This window comes from Canis lupus, chromosome 3 (assembly GCF_003254725.2).
Source record: "Canis lupus dingo isolate Sandy chromosome 3, ASM325472v2, whole genome shotgun sequence".
Lineage (NCBI taxonomy): Eukaryota > Metazoa > Chordata > Mammalia > Carnivora > Canidae > Canis > Canis lupus.
In genome coordinates this window covers 51,768,425-51,793,743 of record NC_064245.1, presented here as the reverse complement: position 1 = coordinate 51,793,743, position 25,319 = coordinate 51,768,425, and the positions used below count along the sequence as shown (strand labels likewise).

Below are 25,319 nucleotides of genomic sequence, written 5' to 3'. Positions count from 1 at the left end.
GCCCTGGACCTTTGAAAGGCTCCATTTAAATTTAGCAAAACCTCTTTCATTCTGAGTCCTTGTAGAGAAGCACAGTGTAAATCATTGAAAAGCCTAAATTAGATAATTTTTAAAAGAACGATAGCTTCATTATTTTCAAGTACACAGAGTAACTCCATCTCATCCATGAAGTGTTCCTTTGTAGAAGCCCTTAGAGACTTTTCCTTAATGAATGGATTATAATTATTGGTAATCAGCATAACAGTTCTCTGTGCTACGTGCTTCAAAAGGAATTGACCATATTAAGTGATTTTGATGTTCCAGAGGGCAATTTTATTTACAACATTCATCTGCTCGGTGTATACCCTTTATAGCTATAAACCTCTGTTTAAAAAAAAACAAAGAACAAAAAACTTTTGATGGCTCTCTCCATCATATAAGACATTTGATTACCAAAGGCAGAAATAATGTAGGAGGAGAGACATACATAGTGGGGCTCATTCTTTACCCATGGTGTCCTGACAGAAGAACCCCAGGAACCCCAAGTGCAGCCAATACAAACGCTGAGCTTGATAAAAGAACTTTACTGAGTTTCCATTCCTCCGTAATATGGGGCTGATGTTTACTTTGTAGGGCTGATATGAGCACTAAATGAGTATTAATTAAGCTCTTCATACAGTAAGTACTCAATACATGCTAGCTGCCTTTCTCTCTCTAGATTGCTTGATCTGTGTGGGAGGCTCATGCCTCTTTATTTTTTATTTTTTTTTTTTTAAATTTTTAAAATTTTTTTTATTTATGATAGTCACAGAGAGAGCGAGAGAGAGACACAGGCAGAGGGAGAAGCAGGCTCCATGCACCGGGAGCCCGTTGTGGGATTCGATCCCCGGTCTCCAGGATCGCGCCCTGGGCCAAAGGCAGGCGCCAAACCGCTGTGCCACCCAGGGATCCCTAATGCCTCTTTAATATCACAGAGACCACCCAGTCCTGGTAGTGCCTCTCCATTCCTTGCTGACCAAGAAACACAAACTTGCCCCTTCTCCACACCCACCCTGCACAGGAGACTGGTGGCTTGGCTTTGGAGGTGGTGCCATTCTGCTGCTATGGCCTCTGTCCCCAGCATACCCCCGTCTGAGAAGATGAGAACATCCCTAGCCCTCTTTGCGGCCAAACACATTGGACTTAGAGGAGCCGTGTTTGCTGAGTTTATTGTTGTCAATTGTGAACATGTATTAAGCATTTACGATGGGGCATGAAGCTATGTAAGCACCTTGTGCTGGAAGGTATTCCTTCGTTTCATCCATTCTGAGATACATTTCTCAGCATTGGAGCATGTCTAATACCGATGTCTTATCGGTGGTGCTAGACCATGACTTGACATCACTACTGTTGTCACCTGTGCATGTGAAGGCTGGGCATGCTCTTCTTATTGTCACATCCCTGTTGAGTAAATGCCCTGTGAATACCATGTGTGTTAAATGTACATGCTATTTAAAATGTCTCCAGAAAAAATTATGCTGTGATTTGGTACTGAAATGAAAGGTTATTTTTTTTTTGAAAGGTTATTTTGTATATAGAAAAGTATGGAAGCAGAGCAGTGTGGTTAATTTTGGTCTCAATGAAGTAAAGTTTTGCACTGAAGGAATGAACATGAGGCCGTATCTCTTTGCAAAATGCAGTCAAGGGCTTTTAGGAACTAAGAAAGAAAGCAAGGTAACCACTGGCAAATGAGATTTTATTGACATGCTGAGATTCGTGCAAAAGGACTGCCTGTCAAACACCCAACAAGGCACATGAATGAAGGGAAAGCTATCACATGCCTTGGAATAAATGGAAGAAGTTTTAATCGAATAAGAGGCCTGGTGTGATCGATTCATGCAAAGCACAGGACTAATCATTAAGGTGTGAACCAATTTGTCAGAAACTTCATGCTGACTTTGAACAGAAGCTGATTAACTTCCAGGGGCCACATGATTCCAAATAGGAAGAAGGTGAAACTATAGCTGAAGTCAAATGAGAAGTGCTGATGACTCGGGGTTCATAACATGCCCCTAATGCCTCTAAAAAAAAAAAAAAAAGCCAGCCTGAAATGCTCTTTGGATAAGTATATGTTTTAGGGGTACTAGGACTTGTTTTAATCCAACACAGACATGGAAGTGACTGTCACAAGGGAAGAAGTCTGTTTGACTTACAGGCCTCTAGAAACAGGTCATGAGGGATGACTTGCTTCTATGGGGAAGCACCTGGGTCACTCGGGAGATAAGGGGAGCCGGGGGAAATGTGGGTGAGAGCCTTTATTGTGGTTTCTACAGGAAGGAACAGACAAGGCAAGCTGAGTAGGTTTGGGATTGGCTAATTGGAATAATTTTGATGGGCTCTGGAACGTAGTGACTGTCCCTAGTTGTCTGATACTTGGCTCTGAGGTATTAGGGCAGCTGGATAGTGGCCCAGGATGTAAGAGCACTATAGAGGAGGTGGTTGGGGGTATTGGCTCTGTATTGATTGGTTTGCATAGAAAGTCACATTCCCAGGGGAGTTGTTACTCTCTCTAGGAATTAGCTAACTCTGGGAGGGGTGGTCCCTAGTAAGTGAAATCCTAACATGTCAAAGCATCAAAAATAAAAGGCATGGTTAATACAGTATAAAATAGTAGTTCCAACTAATAAGAAAGCATTGTCATGGTATAATTATCTGGGTTCTTTTTTGTTTGTTAGTGGCACATCGTTGGTAGCCAGCCTCCAAGATGGCCCACAGTGAGCCCACCTCTTAGGTTCATGCTCTTGTGTAGTTCCCTCTTACATTGTATCTGGGTTTCTCTGTGTGACTACAATACAGCAGAAGTGTGAGCAGGTCACTTTCAAGCCTAGGTTATAAAAGGCATTTCAGGGCTAGGCTTCCACATCCACTCTACTTCCCTTGAATCAACTCACTCGGGGAAACCAGCTGTCATGAGGATATTCAGGCAACCTTCTGGAGAGACTCACTTGGCTTCTTGCTAATAGCTATGTGAAAGAGACATTTTGGAAGTGGAGCCTCCAGCCTCAGTCAAGCCAACAGATGACTGCAGCCTTGTGGGAAACTCTGAATAGGAACCACTCAGCCAAGCCACGCTTGGTGTGGAGTCGGCTTGAGTTTCTCTCCCTCTGCCCCTCCCCCCCAAATAATTAAATCTTAAAAAAAATTATCTTTCTCCCTCCCTCTGCCCCTCTTGCTCATGTACACATTCTGTCTAAAATAAATCAATCTTTAAAAAAAAAAAACCAACAACAAAACACCTAGCCAAACCACTTTCAGATTCTTGACTCTCAGAGATTGTGTAAGATAAATGTTGTTTTAAGCTGCTGAATTTTGGGAGTAATTTGTCATATAATAATATATAATTAATGCAAATAATGGTGTGTTTTGCAATATGAAACCTTGTATTTGAAAAATGCCATATTATCCTCATTTTATAAATAAGGAAACTGATCTCAGAGAGACCAAGTGATGTGCTCATCATTACTAGTTAGTGGCAGGTAAAACTGTAATGCATCCTGTGTAATAATTAATTTAAATTTATATAGGTCTGGATATAGATAGGTCTAAACTGGTATTTTACTGATTACCAATAACATTAATAGGAAATTCTGCTGTTTTTGTGCTTCTGTATCCACTCCCTCCCTTATAAGGAGGATGACCAACAAAAGTATCTTTTATTAAAGGTTGAAAATATATTCCACATATTTCTCTCTTTACACTGGTGTGTTGATTGACTTACTTGTTCACTTATGTATTTGAAATTTATTGAGGACCTACGAAGTGTCAGGAACTAAGAACATAAGAATTTGGAAGCCAGAGACCCAACCTTTGAGCTTCTAGTCTGAAAATGTTTCCAAATACAGCCATGCCTCGGAGAGATTGCAGGTTCAGGTCCATAGCACTGCAAGAAAATAAATGAATACTCCGATAAGGCAAGTCAAATGAATGTTTTTGTTACCTGTGTGTATAAAAGCTATGTTTAAAAAAAAATTTAAAAAAAGCTATGTTTACACTATGCCATAGTCTGTTAAGTGTGCAACATTATGCCCAAAAGAGCAGTGTACATACCTTAATTAAAAAATACTTTATTACTAAAAAATGCTATCATCACTGCTTTCACTGAGTTATAATGTTTTTGCTGGTGGAGGGTCTTGCCTTGGACTGGTGGATGCTAAAGGTTGGCACAATTTCTTAAAATAAGACAACATGAGGTTTGCTGCATTGATGGACTCTCATATCACGAATGATTTTTCTGTAGCAGGTGATGCCATTTGATAACATTTTTCCCATAGTAGAACTTCTTTCAGAATTGAAGTCAGTCTTCTCAAACCCTGCGCTGCTATTTCAACTAAGTGTATGTGGTATTCTAAGTCCTTTGTTGTCATTCCAACAGTCTTCACAGCATCTCCACCAGGAATAGATGCCATCTTAAGAAACCACTTTCTTTGCTCATCCACAGGAAGCAACTCCTCACCCATTCAAGTTTGATCATGAGATTTCAGCACTTCTGTCCTTCTTCAGGTTCTACTTCTAATACTTGTTCTCTTGCTATTTCCACCACATCTGTAGTGCCTTCATCCACTCATGGCATGAACCCCTCAAAGTTATCCATGAGAGTTGAAATCAATTTCTTCCTGAATCCTGTTAATATTGATATTTTGACCTCTTTCCATAAGTTATGAGTGGTCTCAGTGGCAGCCAGAATGGTGAATCCTTTCCAGATTTTCAATTTACTTTGTCCAGATCCACCAGAGGAATTACTATCTGTGGTAGCTATAGCCTTACAAAATGCATTTCTTAAATAATAAGATTTAAAATTACTTCTAGGTCCATGGACTGCAGAATGGACATTGTGTTGGCAGGTGTGCAAACATGAGTCTCTGTACATCTCTGTCAGAGCTCTTGGAGGATCAGGTGCATTGTCAATGAGCAGTGATATTTTGACAGGAATCTTCTGAGCAGTAGACCTCAGTAGTGGGCTTGAAAAACATAGTACAGCATGTTGTAAACATATGTACTGTCTGGGCTTTGTTGTTCTCCTGATAGAGCACAGGCAGAGAGATTTAGCATCATTCTTCAGGTCCCTAGGATTTTCAGGATGGCACGTGAGCACAGGCTGAACTTCAGGTTAGCAGCTGCATTAGCCCCTAATGATAGAGTCAACACATCCTTTGGAGCTTTGAAGCCAGGCCCTGACTTCTCCTCTCTAGCTATGAGAGTCCTAAATGGCATCTTCTGATAGAAGGCTGTTTCATCCACATTGAAAATCCATTGTTTAGTGGAGCCACCTTCGTGAATGATCTCCTCTAGATCTTCTGGAGAATCTTTCCTTAAGCCTCATGAACCCACCTCTGCCAGCTTCAGACTTGTCTTCTGCAGTTTCGTCCCCTCCCTCAGACTGCACAGAATTGAGGAGAGTGAGGGCCTTGTTCTGGATTAGGCTTTGGCTTCAGGGATGTCCTGACTGTTGGATCTTCTGTCTAGACCACCAAGACTTTCTCCTTATCAGCAATAAGGCTGTTTCACTTTATCATTCTTGTGTTCAGTGGAGTAGCACCTATAACGTCCTTCCAGAACTCTTCCTTTGTATTCACAACTTGTCTGTTTGGGGCAAGAGGCCTAGCCTTTGGCTTATGTAGACTTTCAACACACCTTCCTTTCACTAGGCTTAATCATTTCCAGCTTTTGATTTAATGTGATAGTTGTGTGACTCTTCCTTTCACTTGGACACTTAGAGGCCATTGCTGGGTTTTTAATTGGCTTAATTTCAATATTGTTGTGTCTTGGGGATCAGGGAAGTCTGAGGAGCGGGGGCGGGGGGTAGACGGAGCAGGCAGAACACACACCAAACAATTACATAACATCAAAGATCGCTGATCACAGATCGCCCTAGTAAATATAATAACGAAAATCTTTGAAATATTGGAAGAATTATCAAATGTGACCCAGAGACTCAAAGTGAGCAAATGCTATTGGAACAACGGTGCCAATAAACTTGCTAGACATGGGGTGCCATGTGAACACAGGGTATCGGAAAAATACCATAATGTGAGGTATGTCTATGCCTACCTATCTCCCTACCTGTGAAAGAAAGAGGTGCCTGGGCATCCCTCTGGCTCACCCATCGCACCATCAATGAAGCACCAGGTAACCGGTGTCTGAGTGCGAAGTTGGGAAGAAGGAGCCACGGGGTGGACTGCTGTGCTGTGGGAGCCCATGCCTTCTCTGTGCCTTGTTTAACTATGTCTGATGATGAAGTTCTGTCCCCCACAGGGAGCACTTACAGCACCACAGGGCAGCTGTCTGAAACTGCTGCCTGGTTCTGCTGGCAGAAGCGGGATTCTTAGGCCCCATGCTGCACATCCCATTCATCTTCCTGAGACCAGAGATCTCCTGGTCTTCAACTACTGTTTCTCTTCCAAACTTAGTAATTAACTTTCCAGGATTAGGAGAGGAGACTGTCACTTAGCTTTAATTAATTGTTGAAAGAACAGAGAGGGGTCTATGTTTCTAATAAAAGGAAAATAAAAAAGGGAGAGATTGGAAATATTCTGAATGGGGGAACACAGAAATCAAATGAATGCTGATTTTCAAACTCAGCTTCTTCTCATTTTTCTTTAAAGGTTTTTTTGGGGGGAGGGGGTTTATGAAGTTTTAAATGTGTCCTTAAGGAAGGATGTATTACTCAGAATAAATGGCCTCTAGATTATTTTCCAAAGTCAGTTGTTAAAAAATTTTTTTTGAATGTCAGTCTGGTTACATTTTTTAAGAATAAAGCTTATCTGAAAAGTGACTGTCAACTCAGGGTGGGTTACAGATAAAACTGAAGTAGTGGGCATGTTAGAATCTTGAAGGAAGTTTCTTTTGAAAAAACCAAGTTGATATTTTTATTGAGAGAATGAAAAAAAAGTGTCAGTTTTCACATGACAAATTGTAGAGAGTTAAAAAAAAAAATCTCTGATGAGGTTATGTAGAAGAGAAGGATTCATGATTGAGATACATCTCAAAATCCTGGAGGACAGGACATGAGATTGTCCAGGTTGCCAAATAGAGGGATGAGTTTTAGAAGGTTGAAAAGTATTGTGTTGGAAAAATATCCATTTTCTGAAAAGGCAGAATGAAAAGAGCTGGAGTGGGAATCAGGTACATTTCTATGGGTCTCTTGAAGAGTGGGTTCTGGGAGCGTCAGGTGGAGGGCCAAGGTCAGAGAAAGACAAGTACCCCCTCACAGAGTGGATCCGTGATTACCTAGGTGCTTTTGTCTTCTCGATTTCGGTTTATAATCCTGCCATTGAGTAAGCGCCTTTTCAGAACGGGGGGTGGGGGGAGCCAATAAAGTTGAATACATACAAATAGAAACTTATATATAACAAAAATTATCAAAACAAAATCAAATGACAAATGACAATACATTTATCAAAAGATTGACTTCCTTAGCATAAGACATTTTGAAAATGTATGATGAAAAGATGAACAATCCCAAGTGAAAAATGGGCAAAGAATCTTATTAGCAGCGTGTTCACAGAAAACATAAATACACATGGACAAGAGCTACATGAAAATGTTCGCAGTATTTTCTTCTCACCCATCAGATTAGCAAAGGTTAAATGATGACCCCGTGTTGTCAAGAACGCAGAGTGCCCTCCCCACACTATTGGTGGGGGAGTAAGCTGACTCAGACTCCCTAAAGGACAAAAGAACAGTGTCTTGATAAATGTTCATATTTTTTAAACCCAGCTAAATTTTATATATTAAGGCAAAACATTTGCGTATGTAAGACATATGTACAAGGCTATTTCATTGCAGGTTTTTCATTATGAGAAACTAGAAACTACTAACTGTGCATCATAGAGAACAGACAAAATAAATTATAAATGTCCATAAAATTGAATCTGATACAGCTGTTGAAAATAACGAGGCAGGTCCATACTTATTGATTTGGAAAGCTCTGTGAGCCCTAGCAATTGAACAACTGTGTCTAGTGTGATGCCATTTTTTTGTAAAGATATAAAAACCAACTAAAATCTGTACTGAAATTGAAGTCAGCCTAGATATAAATATATACATGCTCACCGAGTCATGGAACACTTTGGAAAGCATATGAAGATGCTATTAATGATAGTTACCTCTGGAGAGCAAGCAAGCTTATTTCCTTTATCTTTGTAATTTTTTAATATCAGCATGTATTTCTTAAAAAATTTCAATGAGGTCTTTTTTCACTTTTTAACTGTACAATTAAAGCACAAACCAGAAGACTTGCCAGCTTATCTCTACGTATAGTTCAGTATTGTTAAATTTATTCACATTGCTGTGCGACCAATCTCTGCAGCTTTGTCATCTTGCAAATCTGAAACTCTGTAGCCATTAAATAATAATTCCCCATTTCCCCCTGCCCAGCCCCTGGCAACCACCACTGTGCTTTCTATGAGTTTGACTACTTGAATAACCTCATGTAAGTGGAATCGAACAGCGTTTGTCTTTTCCTGTGTCCTTTTGTGACTGGCTAATTTCACTTAGCATAATGTCCTCAGAGTTTGTGCATATTGTAGCTTGAGTCAGAATTTCCTTCATTTTTAAGGCTGAGTAATATTCCATTATATGTGGATACCACACTCGGTTTATCCATTCACCCATCAGTGGACACTTGGGTTGCTTCCATCTCTCGGCTATTGTGAATAGTGCCTCTGTGACCATGAGTATGCAAATTCAACTTTGAGTTGCTTTTAATTCTTTTGGATATATATGCATAAGTGGGATTCAATGAGTTATTTATTTTTTAATTTTTTTTAAAGATTTTATTTATTTATTCATGAGAGACACACAGAGAGAAGCAGAGACACAGGCAGAGGGAGAAGCAGGCTCCCTGCGGGGAGCCCAACGAGGCACTCGATCTCAGGACCCCAGGATCGTGCCCTGAGCCGAAGGCAGACACTCAACCACTTAGCCACCCAGGTGTCCCTCAATGAGTTTTTTAAATAGTACTTAGCCAGTGAATTCACCTGTAGCAGCTGAGGTGATATTAGGTAGGTGCCCTGTGGGCCAGTTGAGCTGTGTAGTCTGAGGCCGGGATTTTCTTTACTAGTCTCCAGGGGCTTAGCAATTTCATTCCTGTCCCCTGAGCCTTTCCTTTGTACAGACAGGAGGGGCGTTCTCGGGCTTGTGCACCCGCTGCTCCCTGCCCGCTCCTGCCTGCATTAATTCAGCACATTTCTATAGCTCCCCGAAGGAGGAGATGCTGCAGCAGCATTTAATTAGCGGCCTGGAACATGCTTTCCCAAGGACACGACTTATTTCGCAGCCAGCTGTTGCCAGTGGCTCCCTAGCAACATGCAGCACTCACATCTGATTGCTTCTCTCTTAGGGGGTGGCTGGTCCACCTGCTGTCACCAGCCTAGGGTGGGGGCACGAGGCAAGGGGTCCCTGGGTCTAGGGCTAATTCTCTAAAAGAAGTAAATGATCGGAACCTGGTATCCCTGCAAAGCCAAATGTGGTACTAAAGCCTCTTGACCCTTGAACTACTTATCCCACCCCTCCCTTAAGCTCATGATTAGAGCAGACAGAAAGAACATCACCAGCTATAGCACAGATAGAGCGACATGGTCTAGAAAGGTCCATTGGAATTGTGAAGTGCACTGAGAGACTTTGGGGAAGAGAGAATGGTCTCGCCCCATAGTAGGCAGAGCCTGCCTTTCAGAATGGACTTGGGGGTGGTGCCTGGGAACACCACCTCTAGGACAAGGGGAAGAGGAAAGCGTCATCCCCAGTGTCCCCCGAATTGCTCTGGGTTTCCTGAGGCTTTGGAAAGAGGGCGTGGGGAGAGAGCTACCACTTTGAACGTGAACTTGCCATTCCTCAAGGGGTCTGAGAGGTGGCTGCTCAGGGACCTGACTTCAGGCCTTGATTCCTCCCAGGGGCTTCTTCTGCAGAGGCTGCAACTGGACGTTTTGAGGCAAGGTGCTGCTCAGTGACCTGCTCTATTTGGCCTATGTGGTGCTTTCACAATTTTGAGGATTTGTAAAACATCTTGCTTTTTCACGCTGCCATCAGGAGCCCCACAGTGGGACCCCTTTAGACTGGCTCGTGTGGCCCCACTTCACCTGTCCATCAGCCTGTGGCATGTGGGAGCCCCACGCACACCCTTCTGCATCCACAGTGGTGAGGGAGGCTGCATCTGCAGGGGTCCACTTGCATTTCCTAATTTGTTCCACAAATGTTTCTTGAGTTGCTTCTGAGTGTCAGAGCCTGAGCTAGGCACTGGGCCGAAAGGACCAGTAAGATGTGGCCTTTGCAGTCCTGCATTTATGGGACAGATGGGGAGGCAGACGAGGAGACAGGTTGGGGATTCACTGAGAGACTAACCAGTGCACCTGGAGTCCAGGAGCAGAAAATCTGGGTGCCTGACCCACACTGGTGGGGTCAGGGCTGACTCTGGGCAGAGATGCCACCTGAGCCCAGTTCCCAAGGATGATGGGGGTTAGGCTGGTGAGGAGAGAGGAGTGGAGGGGAGAGGGAAGAGAAGGAGACCTCAGCCAGAGGGATCTGTTCAGGGATTGGCACACAAGACCAGAGACCCAGGTTCTCCCCTAGGCCAAGAGTGCCCAAGGGGGTGGCCTGCTGAGGGATTGCACTTAGCCCCGCAGAGTGTCATCGGGGAAACCATTTATCTGGCTCCAGAGTGGATCTGACGTGGTAAGGGCAGTCAGGAGGCAGGGAAGGGCTGGCAAGGAGGTTGTGGAGGTGACAGAGGAAGTGAGGTGTCTGTGTGGAGCTCTCTGCACTCCCCTCTGTCACTCCCCAGCAGGGAGCAAAGCTGCCTTAAGAGGTGGGCTCCAGGGGGGCCCCTCCTGTCCTCTGGGACCCAGCCCGCCTCTCACAGCCTCCTCTGCCCGCTTTGTGCCTTCTCCCACCTTACTACTCCTGAGGCCTGGCAGCGGGACGCTGGAGTATTATTGGAGGCTCAGCCAGGTGTGGCAGAGTCGGGGCTCTGGAAGTGACAGTTCTTGTTGGATGATGAAGCTGGTTGAGAACTCGGTTTCCCTCCAGCTTGCTGCCTCTCAGTGCTGGGCACCACTGCCCATGGCCTGTCCCAGCTGGCTCCTGGGCCCACCATACCTGACTGGGCCTCTGTGCCCTGTGGCCTATGGAGGGTGGTTAGGAGTGCTGGTGGCCGGGCAGTGACTGCGGGGTAGGGGGTGCAGAGCAGTTGTACATTGGGGGCCCGGGGAAGGAACACTTAGGGATGAGTTAGGCAGGTGGGAGACACAGTGCCTACCAAGACTGGGAACCCAGGGAGAGGCTGTCGTGGAAGGGACAGTATCCGACACGGTTGAGGGGCCATGGGACACCCAGTGAGGCATCCACAGGAGGCCCGGTAGTGAGCCTGGAGAGCCAGAGCTCTAGACTGGAGGTCAGGATTGAAGGGCCAAAATCACCCACGGCAATGTTTTGTTGAGAAAAAAATATAACAATTGCTGTGCCAAGTATTTGAAACCACACGCTCATTAACTCTTTTTTTTTTTTTTTTAAGATTTATTAATTCATGAGAGACACAGAGAGAGAGAGGCAGAGACACAGGCAGAGGAAGAAGCGGGCTCCCTGCGGGGACCCCAGTGCAGGCTGGAGGCACATTCACTTCACCTCTCGTTGAGGGCAGGCATCCAGTGAGGGCAGCAAGTTTGGCCTCTCCAATTCTGAGGCTACCTCTTCCTAGGCTCTGACCCCACTGTGTTGCCTCCCTCAGCCTCAGTTTCTTCACCTGTAAATGGGCACAAGAATACTGACTTTGGGGTCATGAGGATGGAATAAGGGACTGCACGCCCCACACAGTCTGTGGCCTGACATGCACGGCAGAGAGCGCCCTGTAAGGGAGCACATGGCCCCTCCAGCATCTGGGTGGAGCGAGCCAGTGTTGGAAGGGTTAACCAGGCAGTTTCTGGTCCTCTTACCCTTGAACGGAAAGGCTTCCTTTTTCCCATTTCTCGAGAGACCATGGGGGGACGACAACCTTTGGTTCTGGCTTCCCTTCCAGCTGCTTCTTATTGATGAAGTGAAAATGGAAGCCACCAGCTCAAGGTTGCCCTGCTGTGTGGGCAAAGGGCCGGCTTGCCTCAGCTCGCAGGCCCCTTCCAGGCCATGCTTCACATCCCTGGAGCCACAAATCAGCAGGAAGCCTGGCTCAGGGGTGGCCACGCAGACAAAGGCTGTGGGCGACAGTGTCTTCTCCAGAAAATATGAACATGTGTGTAGTGGCTGCAGTTGTCATAGAACCGAGGGCAATCTCATAAGGCACCCACAAGAGTTTCAAGTTCAAGGCCTCCATTCATTCCCGAATGATGTTAGTGGGCTCACCCTGCAGCTCTGCTTTCCATACATTGTCATTTGCTTGGTTCCCCCCCAGCATTCAAACCTCTTTTTGGAGTTTGCAGGATCCTACATTTTATGGGTTCTAGTAGAGAGCAGGACCCGCTCCCATGAAGGGGCCTCAGCTGAGGCTCTGCCGCTGGCCCACCCCCAACAGAGCTGTGGGGTCAGCTCTGCAAGAGGTGCATATGGGCAGCTCCCTTCCTGAGTCCCAACTACGAAGTCTTAGCATCAAAACTGCCTCTTCTAAGTACAGTTTGCATGTGGAAGTAGCCTACAGTTATCGAGATCATCTACTGCTGGAGTAATGAGAATCAGGCAAAATAATTCTAATTTTTATAGAATGGCAAAGCAACTCAGAACAAATGAGGGGAATTCTCTGACAGGCCAATACTAGTAGGTGGGCCTTTTGCTTTGTAGTCTTTCTTCTAGATTCTTAAGGTCCCTTCATAGGTTTCAGGACACGTTTTGAAGAGGGTTATAAAGCTATTGCTTTGGCTATTCTTTCTGGAGTGCAGACAGACCAAGCTGAAGGCCCTGCTTGAGTTAAAGGGGCTGTCTGCTGCCCAAGATGCCTTCTGGAAGGTCAGCTGGCATTTTCTTGGCCACTTGAGCCAGACACTGTGCAAACTTCTTTATGTATGTTAGCTTACTGAACCCTCTCAGCTAACTCTCTCGAGCACCTCCTATTGTCTCTACCTTATATGAGGAACTCAGGCACAGAGAGACTACGTAACGTGCCAACAGTCACACAGCTGGAACCAGAATTCAGATTAGACTTCTGAGTCTGCCACCCAGTCAGCCCCTTACCCCTGCGTGTGGTGAAGGGCCCTGGGGAATGACGTGGGATGGAGAAGGACAGATGGCATAGCTAGGGCTCACACTGCCAGCAGGAAGCTCTGTGGGAAGGATGGAAAATCCCCAACTGAGGTACAGATCCAAGCCTGGGGGAACAGGAGAGATGCTCTGAGGGATAAGGAGCCTCTAAAGACACCTGTGAATCTCTGGCTGGGGAGGGTGGGTGGCAGATGGGCAGCCATGGAGCACAGCCCTGACCAGCTGTTGTTTGCAGAGTAGGCCGAGTGCATGGTGACAGTTGGATTAGGTGTACCCAGCAACCTCAGTGACCATCAGGTGGAGACGCACTGTGGGCCCTTCTGGCTGGCCCTTCCAGCACCTACCCGCCCTTGGAGCTTAGCACTTGCTAATCTCTGTCCCCATGGCGGCAGGAGGTGACAGGGTCATCACTTAGGCCATGGAATCTCCCACCTCTTGCCGGCCAGGGAGCTTTTGATCAGAGAATCTTCTCCCTTCCAGAAAGTAAGATGTAAAATGAGAATGACAGGCCCAGCATCTGTAACTAGGGCGGACCGTCTCTCCTGGCCTACTCTCAATTCCCCTTTCTTCCCCAGCCTCCTGTCTCCTTTGATTTGGGTCCGCTGATTTCATTTGTGCCCTTGTGTTTCCTGCCTCATTTCACAAAAGTTTTTGAAGCAGTTATCAAAAATGCATTCCAAACAATAGGACAATAAAATAAATATCTGCATGACTTGGGGCCAGGAGAATACATGAATGAGCCTCTAGAGGTGTATGTGGGATGCTATGGTTCCTTAGAAACCCCTTTTCAGAATACTGCTTCTGCAACCGTTCCAGTCTGTCTCACACTTTAAAGCTAGACGGACATTTTGGGCATACCTTCTTTTTTTTTTTTTTTTTAAAGATTTTATTTATTTATTCATGAGAGACATAGAGAGAGAGAGAGGCAGAGACACAGGCAGAGGGAGAAGCAGGCTTCATGCAGGGAGCCTGATGTGGGACTTGATCCCGGGTCTCCAGGATCAGGCCCTGGGCTGAAGGCAGCGCTATACCACTAAGCCACCCGGGCTGCCCTGGGAATACCTTCTTTTTCATATTACACAAGCAGTTGGTTCATTCAGTAAATAGTCCTTAAGTATCTAATAATAAGAAAAAAAATCCCCCACCTTCATTTCTAAATTCTTTTGTCGCATTTTGGAAACAGCCCCTCAGAACCAGACACTGGCCGAGGTTTCAAATTCCAGGTAACACTCTAGAATCCATTCCTACATGTCATTTTAGCTGTTTGCCCTGTTGGTAATCCAGAGTCTTGCTACTTAGTGTTTTGGAATATTTCTCCAGAAATGTTCTAGAAAACTGCTGTAAAAATCACGTGATGGAATGCTCTCCAACATTCTCACGGCATCTTTCTGGAAAATGGCTCAGTCAGCAGCTGGATGGCATTCCTGTTCCTCTGCAGTGTGGAGCCGTGGAGAGCTGGTGAGGGGTACTGAGGCCAGAGGTGAGCCCCCTCCTCTTGTTGCTGAGCCCTCATTATGTACCCCCTCTCTCTTCTACTCTGCCCCCCCCCCGCCCCATAAATCCACAAGGGCCTGCCTTCGTGAAGTTACATTCCTTCTGACAAGCAGAAGCTAAACAAGTAACAAACGAGTGACATCCTCTGTTGTTGTTGTTGTTGTTGTTTTAAAGATCTCCCTGGCTGCTGGGTAGGAAGTGGGTCGTGCCTGGGGGAAGGGGCAAGAGGACACAGGGAGGCCACTCAGCAGTAGGCCAGGGCAGCAGGCCAGGCAGGACTAGGGCGGTAGTAGACACAGTGAGAAGTCAGAAGGAGATCTAATTTGGAGGTAAGGCCAACTGGACCAGCTGATGAATTTGGCATAGGGGTGAGGCAAAGGAACCAAGGATGCATCTTGGCCTGACCTGGGCCAGCTGTTCCATTAGCTGGCTTAGGTAAGACAGGGAGAGGGAAAGAGTTTTGCTCTGGCCACATCAGGTGGAGAGATCTGTTAGACCTTTCAGTGAGAAGATCTACAACTTCCTAGTGATCACCCAGCACTCTGCTGGATCTGGGCTGCGGGTGCAGGAGCAGAGGGGATGGTCCCAGGGGGTAGGCTGCCCAGGAATTCACTGCCTGGATCAGGGCAACCCAGACCCCTCTGGACGCCCAACCCCCACCCCCAGGCGACTTACTCTGGCCTCATACATTCATTCCCCTGACACACGCAACACATGTTCATTGAGCACCGTGGTGGATATTTTCCATTTGCCCCTGAAAGGCACAGTTTCTGGTGTCGTCAAACTGGACAACATGTCCTTTTCTGCTGTTCCATTTAGTATTCCAACTTTTGAAGAAACATGAAAGCCAGCTGAATGAACAGATGGATAATAAAATATAATGAATAAGGCCCACGAGGCTGGGCTCCAGTAACCTGGGCCAGCGGGAGGACAGGTGAACTCAGAACCTTTTTATCCTGTGTCTCCGCTCCTCAGGCCACCATGGCCCTCTACTGCGAGGCCCTCTGCTGCGAGGTGCTGTCATGCCTCTGATGGAGCCCTGCTCAGAAGCCTTAGGCTTGACCCAAACTCCTTTGCATGGCTTTCCCACGGTGGCCTCAGCAGCATTCCCAGCCTGCCCCTGCCCTGACTGCCACTGACCTGTCCCTACACTGTCCCAGAGGGCTGTTTCCAGAGCCTGGGGCTGGCCAGCCCCCTTTCCTGGCGTCTTGGCAGATAGTCTGCTGTTCCTTGCCGCGTCCCCACCCCCCAACCATGTCCTCCAGGCTGTCATTGTTGCAGCTCAGAGCCGCAGCCCTCTGAACTTTCCTTCCCTGGAAGGCACCCCCTCCTAGCCCCAACATGAATCCCAGCCTTGCTCCCCATGCTTCTTCTACACTCATCCTTCCCAGAAAGGAAACCCAGGTCCCCCCAGGAGGCACTGCTGACCTGTGTCTGGGAAGCGAGATTTCTTCAGTCACAAGGTATGGAGGAGGCAGGAAGCTGTGTCCTGTGGCCCACCAGGCTGTGTGTGCAGTACGAGCTTCTCACTTGATCCTCGAGGGCTCCGCCTGGGTCTAACTCACCTTCGTGCCTCCTGCTCACTTGGCCCAGCCCCACTTGTGCAGGATGGTCAAGGGGCCAACTCCTGGTGCTTTGGTTTTGTAGCTCGAGGCCCATAGCTGAGGGCAGGTGATGCTACGAACCCTCATGGTCTGAAGCCCTGAAGCCGTGCTCTTCAGCAGGCCTGGTATAGAGTTAGGGCGAAGGCATCACCAGGAACTAGTTAGAAATTCAGCCTCTTGGGTCTTTATCCAAGACCCATAGAATCAGACACCTACATTTTAACAAGTGTCCGGGTACTCATGTGCACAGTCAAGGATGAGGACTAGTCACATCCACGTGAGACCTTAATAAAAGATAGAAAAACAGTGCCAATAGCTGCCACCCCATCCGGCGAAGGAAGAGCTTCAAAGTTCAGAAAGGTGTACAGTTACAGGAAACAGAAAGGACTCTAGCTGTGTTTGGTTGAAGAGGATTTGTTATTGGAGATTAGGTGTTTACAATGCTGTCGGAGGGGCCCAGAACATCCCTGCAGACCCTCTAGGGAACTGTGCTTTTGTCCCATCAGGAAGGCTGGGCTTTCAGAGCGAGTGTGGGCCTGGGGGCCTCAGATCCCTGTCTCTCCTTGACCCCAGGGTGGGGACACTGCCACTGCCCCTGCCACCACCAGCTCTCGACACCAGCAGAACTGGAAGAAACCCAATATCTCGACTCAGCCAAATCAGCGGGATGGGGTTGATCTCTTCTTCCTTCCAAATCTTCTGCGTAGTGAGACCTTACATAGGGCCAGGACTGCTTTGGGCTTTGAAGTCAAGTGATGGGGGGAAGGCTGGCAGGGCTCAGGGTGCCTATGGAAGAGGACTAGAGAAGCATGCCTAGCTGCGGGAAAGCGGTGAGCCTGCTCCACGCCACCTCTAAGGCAAGATGGTTCTACGAGAGAGTTTTGGGGAGCAAAGTATTGATGGCACCTCTGGGAGCTTGGGTAGAACATTCGGGCACAGACAATGGTGCCTGCCTCTGCTTCTGGCCTGGAGGAGCCGGGAGGTGGGAGACTGGTGCAGGAGGGCTAGGGTAGGGCCAGGGTTGGGTAAGCCATGCTGCTGGCATTGGGTGGGGCCAGGGTCAGTGGGGCATCCCCAAGGTTTCTGTGGCTCAGTGGACACTGAGGAAGGAGCCCCATTCTGTCCGCCTTCCCACCCTACCCCATGCTTGGGAGGGTAGTGTCAGAGTCTGGAGACGGAAGGGGAGAAGCTCTGGACAGCCACAAGATCGAAGTTTCATTATGGGTTTGGCTGGGCTTTGGATCCCTGAAAGACAGTGGTAACCATCAAAATGGGACTTATTCTTACAGTTTAGCAGGTGATGGGGTTGAAGGAGTGCACCTGCTGTGACAAGCACTGGGTGATGGATGGGAGTGCTGAATCCCTATAGTGTACACCTGACATTCGTATTACACTGTATGTGAACCAGAAAAAAAAAATTCAAAGAAATTTTAAGAAGTACCCACAGAGCCTTGGAATCTTCCTGGGATGGAGGCTCAGGGGTGTTGAGAGGCGAGTCTCACAGGGTTGATTTGAGGCAGCGAGGAGAGGAAGAGAACCGGATCCTGTTAGACTCCATCCAGGATCTGTGCCTGGACTTGCCCCTCATCGAGGGGCTGTTGGAGCTAGCTGCGTCCTTGGGGGACCTGGGGGGTGAGTGGGCCTGCACGCTGCGTGTGGTGTCCTGGAGGCCCCGGGCCCACGCGGTGACCCAGTTTTCTGCCTCCGTCAGAGCCGAGTGAGCTCTGATTATAGGGGGTGTGAGGGCTCTAAATGACTGCAAAGTACGTTTCAATCAGATAGAAAATAGGTGAGAAATGCATTTCCGTTAATGCTCCAATTATCCCAATCCTGACAGGACCAAAAAAAAAAAAAAAAGCCCTGCTCCCTGGGACGTGCTGTCAGGATCCCCTGATTGTCCCGGCCTGCCTGGAAGCAGCTTTGTCCTCGGCTCACACAGCGAGGGGCTGCAGAGCCGTCCTGGCGGTCCTTGCTGTGGCCGAGCCCCATCTTCGAGGGCCTGGGAAGCAAAGCCCAAGGAGGGAGCCCCCCTGCCCCTTGGTGTGGGGTCTGCCCAGGGTGCACCTGTTCCTGCATGTCTGTGCCGACCCCTGACCCCGGCCCCTTCTGTGAGACCCTCCCTGCTGCTTCTCAGCTCTCTTCCACCCAGAAATAGGACTTCTGCCTCCCGGGCCTCTCTTGGATGGGCCCTGCCAACAGTTCTGATTGCTGCTGTCCTCCATCAGGTTCTCATCTCATTTCCAGGGGGAGAGCCCATTCGTTGCCTCTACCAGCTTCCAGTGGCCCCGGGTGGTCCCTGGCTGTGGCCACATCCTCTCCAGTCTCTGCCTCTTTGCTCGCACAGCCTTCCCTCTTCTGTCTGTGGTGCAGTCAGAGTCGTCTTCCATTTTATAAGGATACCTGTGATCTCGCTCAGGGCCCATCGGGATCGTCAAGGTCATCTCCCCATGTTGAGATCCTTAAGCACAATCTGCAAGGACCCGATTTGCATCGAGGTTGACATGTACAGGTTTCAGGCTTAAGACCTGAGATCTCTGGGGACCATGCTTCGGCCCGAGAGAGCCTCCCTACCTCACATTATGTTTTGAGCTGTGTGCAATTTACTGTGTCATCTCTGTCCTCTGCTTTTCGTTCATGCCATCCTCTGCTAGAAACAGGCCCTTTCGCCCCTCACCCCCAGCATCTGCCTTCTCATACTCTTATTTTCAGCTCAGATGTCACCTCCTCTAGGAAGTGTTCCTTGAACTATCACACATGTTCTTGCATGTGTGTGCATCCATGCACGCACACACACACACACACACACACACACACACACACACACAAGTGCCCCTGTTCTGTGGTAGTACTGGTGGTATTACAATAGACTTTTCCAGAATTTGTCTCTCCCCACATTAGCCTCTAAGCTGCTTAGGGCAGCAACCAGGTTTCACACATATTGTATCTGAGTGTTGATAGATTTTCGAGGAAGGAGGGAGGGAAGAAAGACCCCTGAGGGATAGACTCTTGAGTCATTTGGCTTTTTAATTTAATTTTTGGCTGCAAATTTTTAACAATCTGGCTTAATCTACAGTTGAGTGGATTTAAGGGAGTAGGAGGACAGGTGATTGGCTCCTACAGAACATTTTCTGATTAAAATCACAGGGGAAAAAAAAGCTTTTGAAAAGTAATGCTAATGATGGCTGCAAGAAGGCACCTGCATTCACCATTGTGTTCCCAGCCGGGTCCCCACAGCGTGCAGTGTGAGGGGGGCAGGGGCACCCTGCATGAGCACCCGCTGTGCAGCATGCGGTACACGGTTATCTTAGCAAATGTCCCTAACAGCCCTCTGAGGGTGAGAAGCTGAGGTTCAGACAGATGCAGAGATGGTCTCTAAGGGCTGAGCCCTTCCCACCTCAGCAGGCTAGAAGGGATGGGCAGCCGGGGGAGCCCTGGAGAAGGCACAGGGTTGGGGCAGAAGAGCTAATTGCCTTTCTAGGACACACAGGTAGACCTTCGTCACACCCCTGAAGCTTTCCCCCAATGCGGTCACGTGTGTCAAGGCCTTGGCTTTCCTCCCGGCCACACATGAGCTGCAGGCTCCTGGGAGGCCAGAGCCGCATCCCACTCAACCCCCTCTTTGACTCAAGGGGTAAACCGAAGTCTGACGGGGGACGGAGAGCGTGACCCGACAGCCTGTGTGTGGAGTCTTTGCTCAACTGGGTCTAGACGACATTTGTTCTGCTGGCCAGGGACCCTGGACACTATGCTGCCCCTGAGTTGACATTTTGTTTCTGTTCGATGGGATTACGCAAATCCAAATGGTTAAGCTGCCATTGGGTGCTATGGAAACGGAGCGCCCTGCTTTGTCTGCCCCCTCCTTCCAGCCAAGCAACAGAGGCCAGCTTCTCTGGCGAGACTCATGCTAAATCGCAGAGCATGTGCACAATTTAATTTGGACCTGGGCAGGCAGAGGGGAGAAGCCAGATTAATTACCAGAACAAATTTCCAAGCCAAGTCAGATGTCTTCCCCCAAACACTCGACCACCAGCAGGATGGGGGTGGGGTGGGCATTACAGGGTCTTTTCAAGTATCTATTAAAAATGTTATGTGCATACTTTAGCAGATAATTTATATAATGCCCAACTCTGCAGGTTCTATACCTTTTTTTTTTTTTTTTTTTTTTTTACAAACCAGTCCTTCATTTTGATTTTTATTCTATTTTAGTTGGCTCATTCAAGATTTTTTTTTTTTAAGATTTATTTATTCATGAGAGACATAGAGAGAGGCAGAGACACAGGCAGAGGAAGAAGCAGGCTCCCCACAGGGAGTCTGATATGGGGCTTGATCCTGGATCCTGGGATCAGGCCCTGAGCCAAAGGCAGACGCTCAACTGCTGAGTCACCCAGGCGTCCCTTAGTTGGCTTGTTCATTAATCTGTATAGGCACCAATGTGTACATGGCACCCCATCATAAGGATGGAAAAGGTAAAAAGTGAAGTCTTTTTTCCATCTGTTTCTCAGATACTGTTTCCCTCCCTGCTGAGATGCTACCATTTTGGGGTATGTCTTTTCAGACACTCAACACATATATTTATGTACCCATACCCTGTCCTTTTGTTCAAAAATGAGTAACTGTACTATGCACATTGTCCCCCTCCACACCCCTTTATTTTTCACTTAGCAATACATGTTGGCCTGTTTCAGGGCTAGTATTTCATTATATGGATGCGTCCTGATGTCTTTAGCTGGCCCGCCACTGATGGGACATTGAGGCTGCTGTATCTTGCCATTACTCACAGCGCTTCAGAGTCTAAGCTGCGCTGTCCAATATAGTCGCCACGAGCAATGTCTTCCTAGTCACATTTCTATTAATTTGAGTCAAATAAAACTTAAAATCCAGCTCCTCAGTCATGCTTGGCCACATCAGTGCTCGAGAGCTGCGTGGGGCTGGTGGCTCACAAGCCAGTGGTGAGGATATGGAGCATTTCCAGGGTACAGGGAGTTCTCTGGGATAGCGCCGTCCTGTAGGGTGAATTCCTAGAAGGGCATTCTGAAGCCAGAGGTCTATATATCTTAAGAGTTGACAGACACTGCTGAACGTCCCTCTGAAGAGGCTCTAGCTATTTCTCTTCCCTGCAATCAAAGCTCAGAGAGGAACAGCACGTTTTATTTCCGAACGACTGTATGCACTGCGGGGGGAAGAAATGTTCCCTGTGTGCTGCTTGCAAGGACATTGTGTTTTGTTGGTGGTGACCAGTTGAACATCGCTGTCCCCAGCTTAACAGGGGGCGCACCCATCACCGGGAGCCCCACATGGGCGGTCTCCCTGAGGCCTGGCTTCCTGCCCCCTTGTTAAGGGCTGCCTCTCCCCAGATCTAAGCCACCTCCATCTGCTCCTTGAGGTCCAGAGCACCTCCACGCCCTGGATCTGGACCCACTATGTCTCAGGGAAGAGTGCTGGCATCCTGGCACATTCCCTGTCTCCGTGACACAGCCTTTATTGGAAGACTCAGCCTCCTTCCTCGCCTCCCACTCTCTCCTAGCTCTTCTCTCTTTGGCAGGTGGTGACCTCTGCATCGCCAAATCCAGGTGGTGTTGCCCTGTCCTCATCTTGCCAGAGCTCTTAGCCACAGCCTGCACTTTGTCCCTTGGCTTCTGAGATGCCACGCCTGCTGCCTCTTTGATCATTTCATCCCTGCCTCCTTTGCAGCCTCCTCGTCCTCCAGCAGTTACAATCGGCCTCTTGTTTTCCTCCTTCTCTACCTTTTTTTCCTGGGCAGTCTCACTGCCACCATGGCTTTGATTAGCATCATGTGGGGAATAACGGTCATGCAGTTTAATTCCCATTTTCCGGTTACTAGTAAGACTGAGCATCTTTTCATGGTTTCTGGCCTTTGTAGTCCTTATGAAAGCAGGTTAGAAGCAGAGCAGACTGGGACCCAGGTTCCCGTGCAGACCAGGGCTATGGCCCTGACTTCCCTTTGTGGCCTCAGCAGTGAAGACTGACAGCTTTCTTTGTCTACAGCTCATAGTTTCTCGCCTTGAACCTGAGATTTACTCACACTCAGTTTTAGATGACAACATACCCAACTTCATCACCTGTAAAGGAGTGAGCTTTAGAGTCCCCACCGCTCAGGTTCCTTCTACAGCCTTCTGTGCGCCCACTTCCCCTTCTTCGCACCTGTTGAACCTGCTCTTTATTCTTGTGTTTGACTCCTTCCTCTTCTCTCACCCTCCGGTCAGCTCTTCCCTCCATTTGTCTTCCTATCTGGTTTGAACCCTATGACCCCCCAGAGCAACCAACCTGTACCTGGTAACCCGATGAGCTCTTACCTCCTTAACTCGGGCCTGGTTGCTTTGCCAGTTTCCAATCCTAAGGATGCTGATCCAGTTGCTTCTGCCTGCCATCTTCTCTTAAGGGACACAAGCCTTCCCTTGCATCCCTTAAACAGAGGGGCCATTCATACCTCTTTTCTGGAACTTCTTTCTTTCTAATTTGGCCCTGTGTCTGTCTAGCTTCCTTAGACTGTGAACTGCATACAGGACAGTCATGCCAGTGGCATCTCTGTTCCCCCAGGGCCCAATCTGTTTGTGCAAAATAACCTATGTTTGCCTAATTTGGTTGAACAGAAAATTTCTGCCTTGGCAGTGACTGCTCCCAATCACTTGGCGCTGATACTCCTCAGATTTAAAAAGCAAGATATTTATCGGGTACAGGAAAAAATGCATAGAGAGAAATGATAAAGGGGCCCAAGTGGATGGTATATATGCATTCTTTTGAATGGACATGTCAGGGTGAGGTTGCAGGCAGAGGTGTCTGGAGAATGGCTTTTCCTCAAGTGCAGTGGGATTCTGCTAGCATTCAGGGGCTCTCATGTCAAGCAGGCTCATTTTGGTGGTGATGATACATCTTGGTGTCTGGTGATGACCTTGGCTCAAAGATGGGAAAACATTGCATCTATGCAGAAAGGAAAGAAGTTGTACTTGTCTTTGCCTGCGTAGAGGCTTCCCTGATGTAACCAGTCCTGGGCCAGCAGCTCTGAGCCTGTAGGAACAAACCTGTGAATGCACTCATAGAAATAATCCGAGGGCCTGCTGCCTGGAAGCGAGGGAGTGTCTCACACAAGCTGATGCCAATACTCTGCTTGTGCAACTACTTGGGACCCACTGCCCAGCTCTGCCCCTTTCCGTCTCTGCCTGGGGGAAGTGCAAGCATGCAGCCCACCTGTGTTCTCAGGACTACCAGGAGGCCTGTTGCTGAGAAGGGTTTGTGGCAGCAGGGGGCGGGGTGGCCAGCGTTTGAAGTCAATGCTACCTGCCTTAATTGGTCAGGCTTCAGTGAATGTGCCTTAGTCTTCCCTAGGAGGGGCCGAGTCTTTGAGAGGCCAAGACCTAATGAAGAGAGCACGGCCTTCGTTGGCCTCCCTGGGCCTGGACACAGCAGCATGCCCTGAGAGCTCGCAGTAACAGTGCACATTCTCCTGCACACCTTGACCACCGGCTCTGGTGGTAGCACCAGGCATCCGTTTCTGGGCCCAACACCATTGATCTTGTATGGCTCCCAGTGTCCTCTCTGTGCTTGAGCATTATCTTCCATTTCAAAGCCCTTCTGTAAATAAAAGCATGTGTTGTTGTTTTTTTAATTTTAAATGTTATTTCATTTGAAGTCATTATTTAATTTTTGTACAGTTTCTTTGAAGGCTTTTTTTAAAAAAAATTTAAATTCAATTTGCCAACAAATAGTATAACACCCAGTGCTCATCACATGCCCTCCTTAATGCCCATCACCCGGTTACACCATCTCCCCACCCCCTTCCCCTTCTGCAACCCTTTGTTTGTTTCCCAGACTTAGGAGTGTCTCATGGTTTGATAAGTTTTCTGATGCTACAGCGTATGGAGGATTTCACTTCAGGAAGAACAAAGACCACCATTCTAACCACACCAGCCTGCTCCCCTCCCTTCTTGCTTCTGGTTGGGCTCAGCCCCTGGGACGCCCCACAGGGGATCAGAGAGTGGGTGGGCACAGTCAAGGCGTTTCCTTCCTTTCTGGGCCAGGCCTGGGTTTTGGCAGAGGCTGTGCTCCTCGCAGCCAGGTTCTGGGAACCTCCTTACCTTGGCCCTGCCAGCCTCGGGTGGGAATGGCTTCCTGTTCCTAATCCTTGAGCACTCCAGCACCTTTGTTTTCTCACCCCTGCCCACACCTCTGTAAAGAGCCCTCCTTCAACTTCTCTTCAAAACCTTTCCAGCCATCTGTCTCTTGCTGGGGCCCTGCTGGATAATCTGTCCAGGTGTCCTCTGTCCAACCAAGTAAAGGCTAAACCCTATCAAATCCTGGAGTGGTTCTTAGGAGCTGTGTGAGCGCTCGTGTTTTTTCGCGAATAACATTTACATGTAGTGAGACACAGGGCTCCTTCTAGCCTTGGCCTTGACCCGACAGGCCTCCAAGTGGGTTTTTTCAGTCAAGGGTCACAAGGAAACCTTCGCAGCTCCTGCTGAAAGAAGAGAGGGCAGCAGGGAGATATTTTTCCTCTTAAATTTGTGCCCCAGGGCAGTCCCGGTGGCACAGCGGTTTGGTGCGGCCTGCAATCCAGGGTGTGATCCTGGAGACCCGGGATCGAGTCCCATATCGGGCTCCCTGCGTGGAGCCTGCTTCTCCCTCTGCCTGTGTCTCTGCCTCTCTGTCTTTGATGAATAAATAAATAAAATCTTTAAAAAATAAATAAATTTGTGCCCCGGATGTGGTCTTTTCTGCCTCCAGCCCTGCATGACAGTGGTTTCCCCGTTCAAGAGGCGCCTGTGCATGAAGTCCCTGGGGTCCAGGCCTATGGCCTCTGTGTTCAGCAGGGCCCTTCCTTCGGCTGGCTCCCAAGTGAGGAACGATGCTTCTCTGGACGCGTGCTGCTCCTTCCCCTTGGCCATGCTCTCCACCCTGGCCCTCTCTGCCCATGGAGCCGGCGTCCCTCCCGTTGGGTCTCTAGAACCCCAGCCTCCCGCTCCCATTTGGTGTGTGTGTGTGGGGGGGGCTCAGAGCTGATGGGTGAGCAGC

The 25,319-nt window shown here is 48.1% G+C and overlaps 1 protein-coding gene across 1 annotated transcript in view; it reads left to right on the top strand.

Moving 5' to 3' along the window:
- The window catches only part of DET1 (DET1 partner of COP1 E3 ubiquitin ligase), a 48,706-nt gene extending 24,783 nt beyond the window's left edge, over nt 1-23,923 (top strand). Inside the window, exons 4-5 of the mRNA XM_025437340.3 lie at nt 14,515-14,674; nt 23,627-23,923. Of these exons, the coding sequence (XP_025293125.1) occupies nt 14,515-14,656 (142 nt within the window). The 3' untranslated portion in view covers nt 14,657-14,674; nt 23,627-23,923. The remainder of the gene's footprint in view (nt 1-14,514; nt 14,675-23,626) is intronic.
- Nucleotides 23,924-25,319: the final 1,396 nt, after the last annotated feature.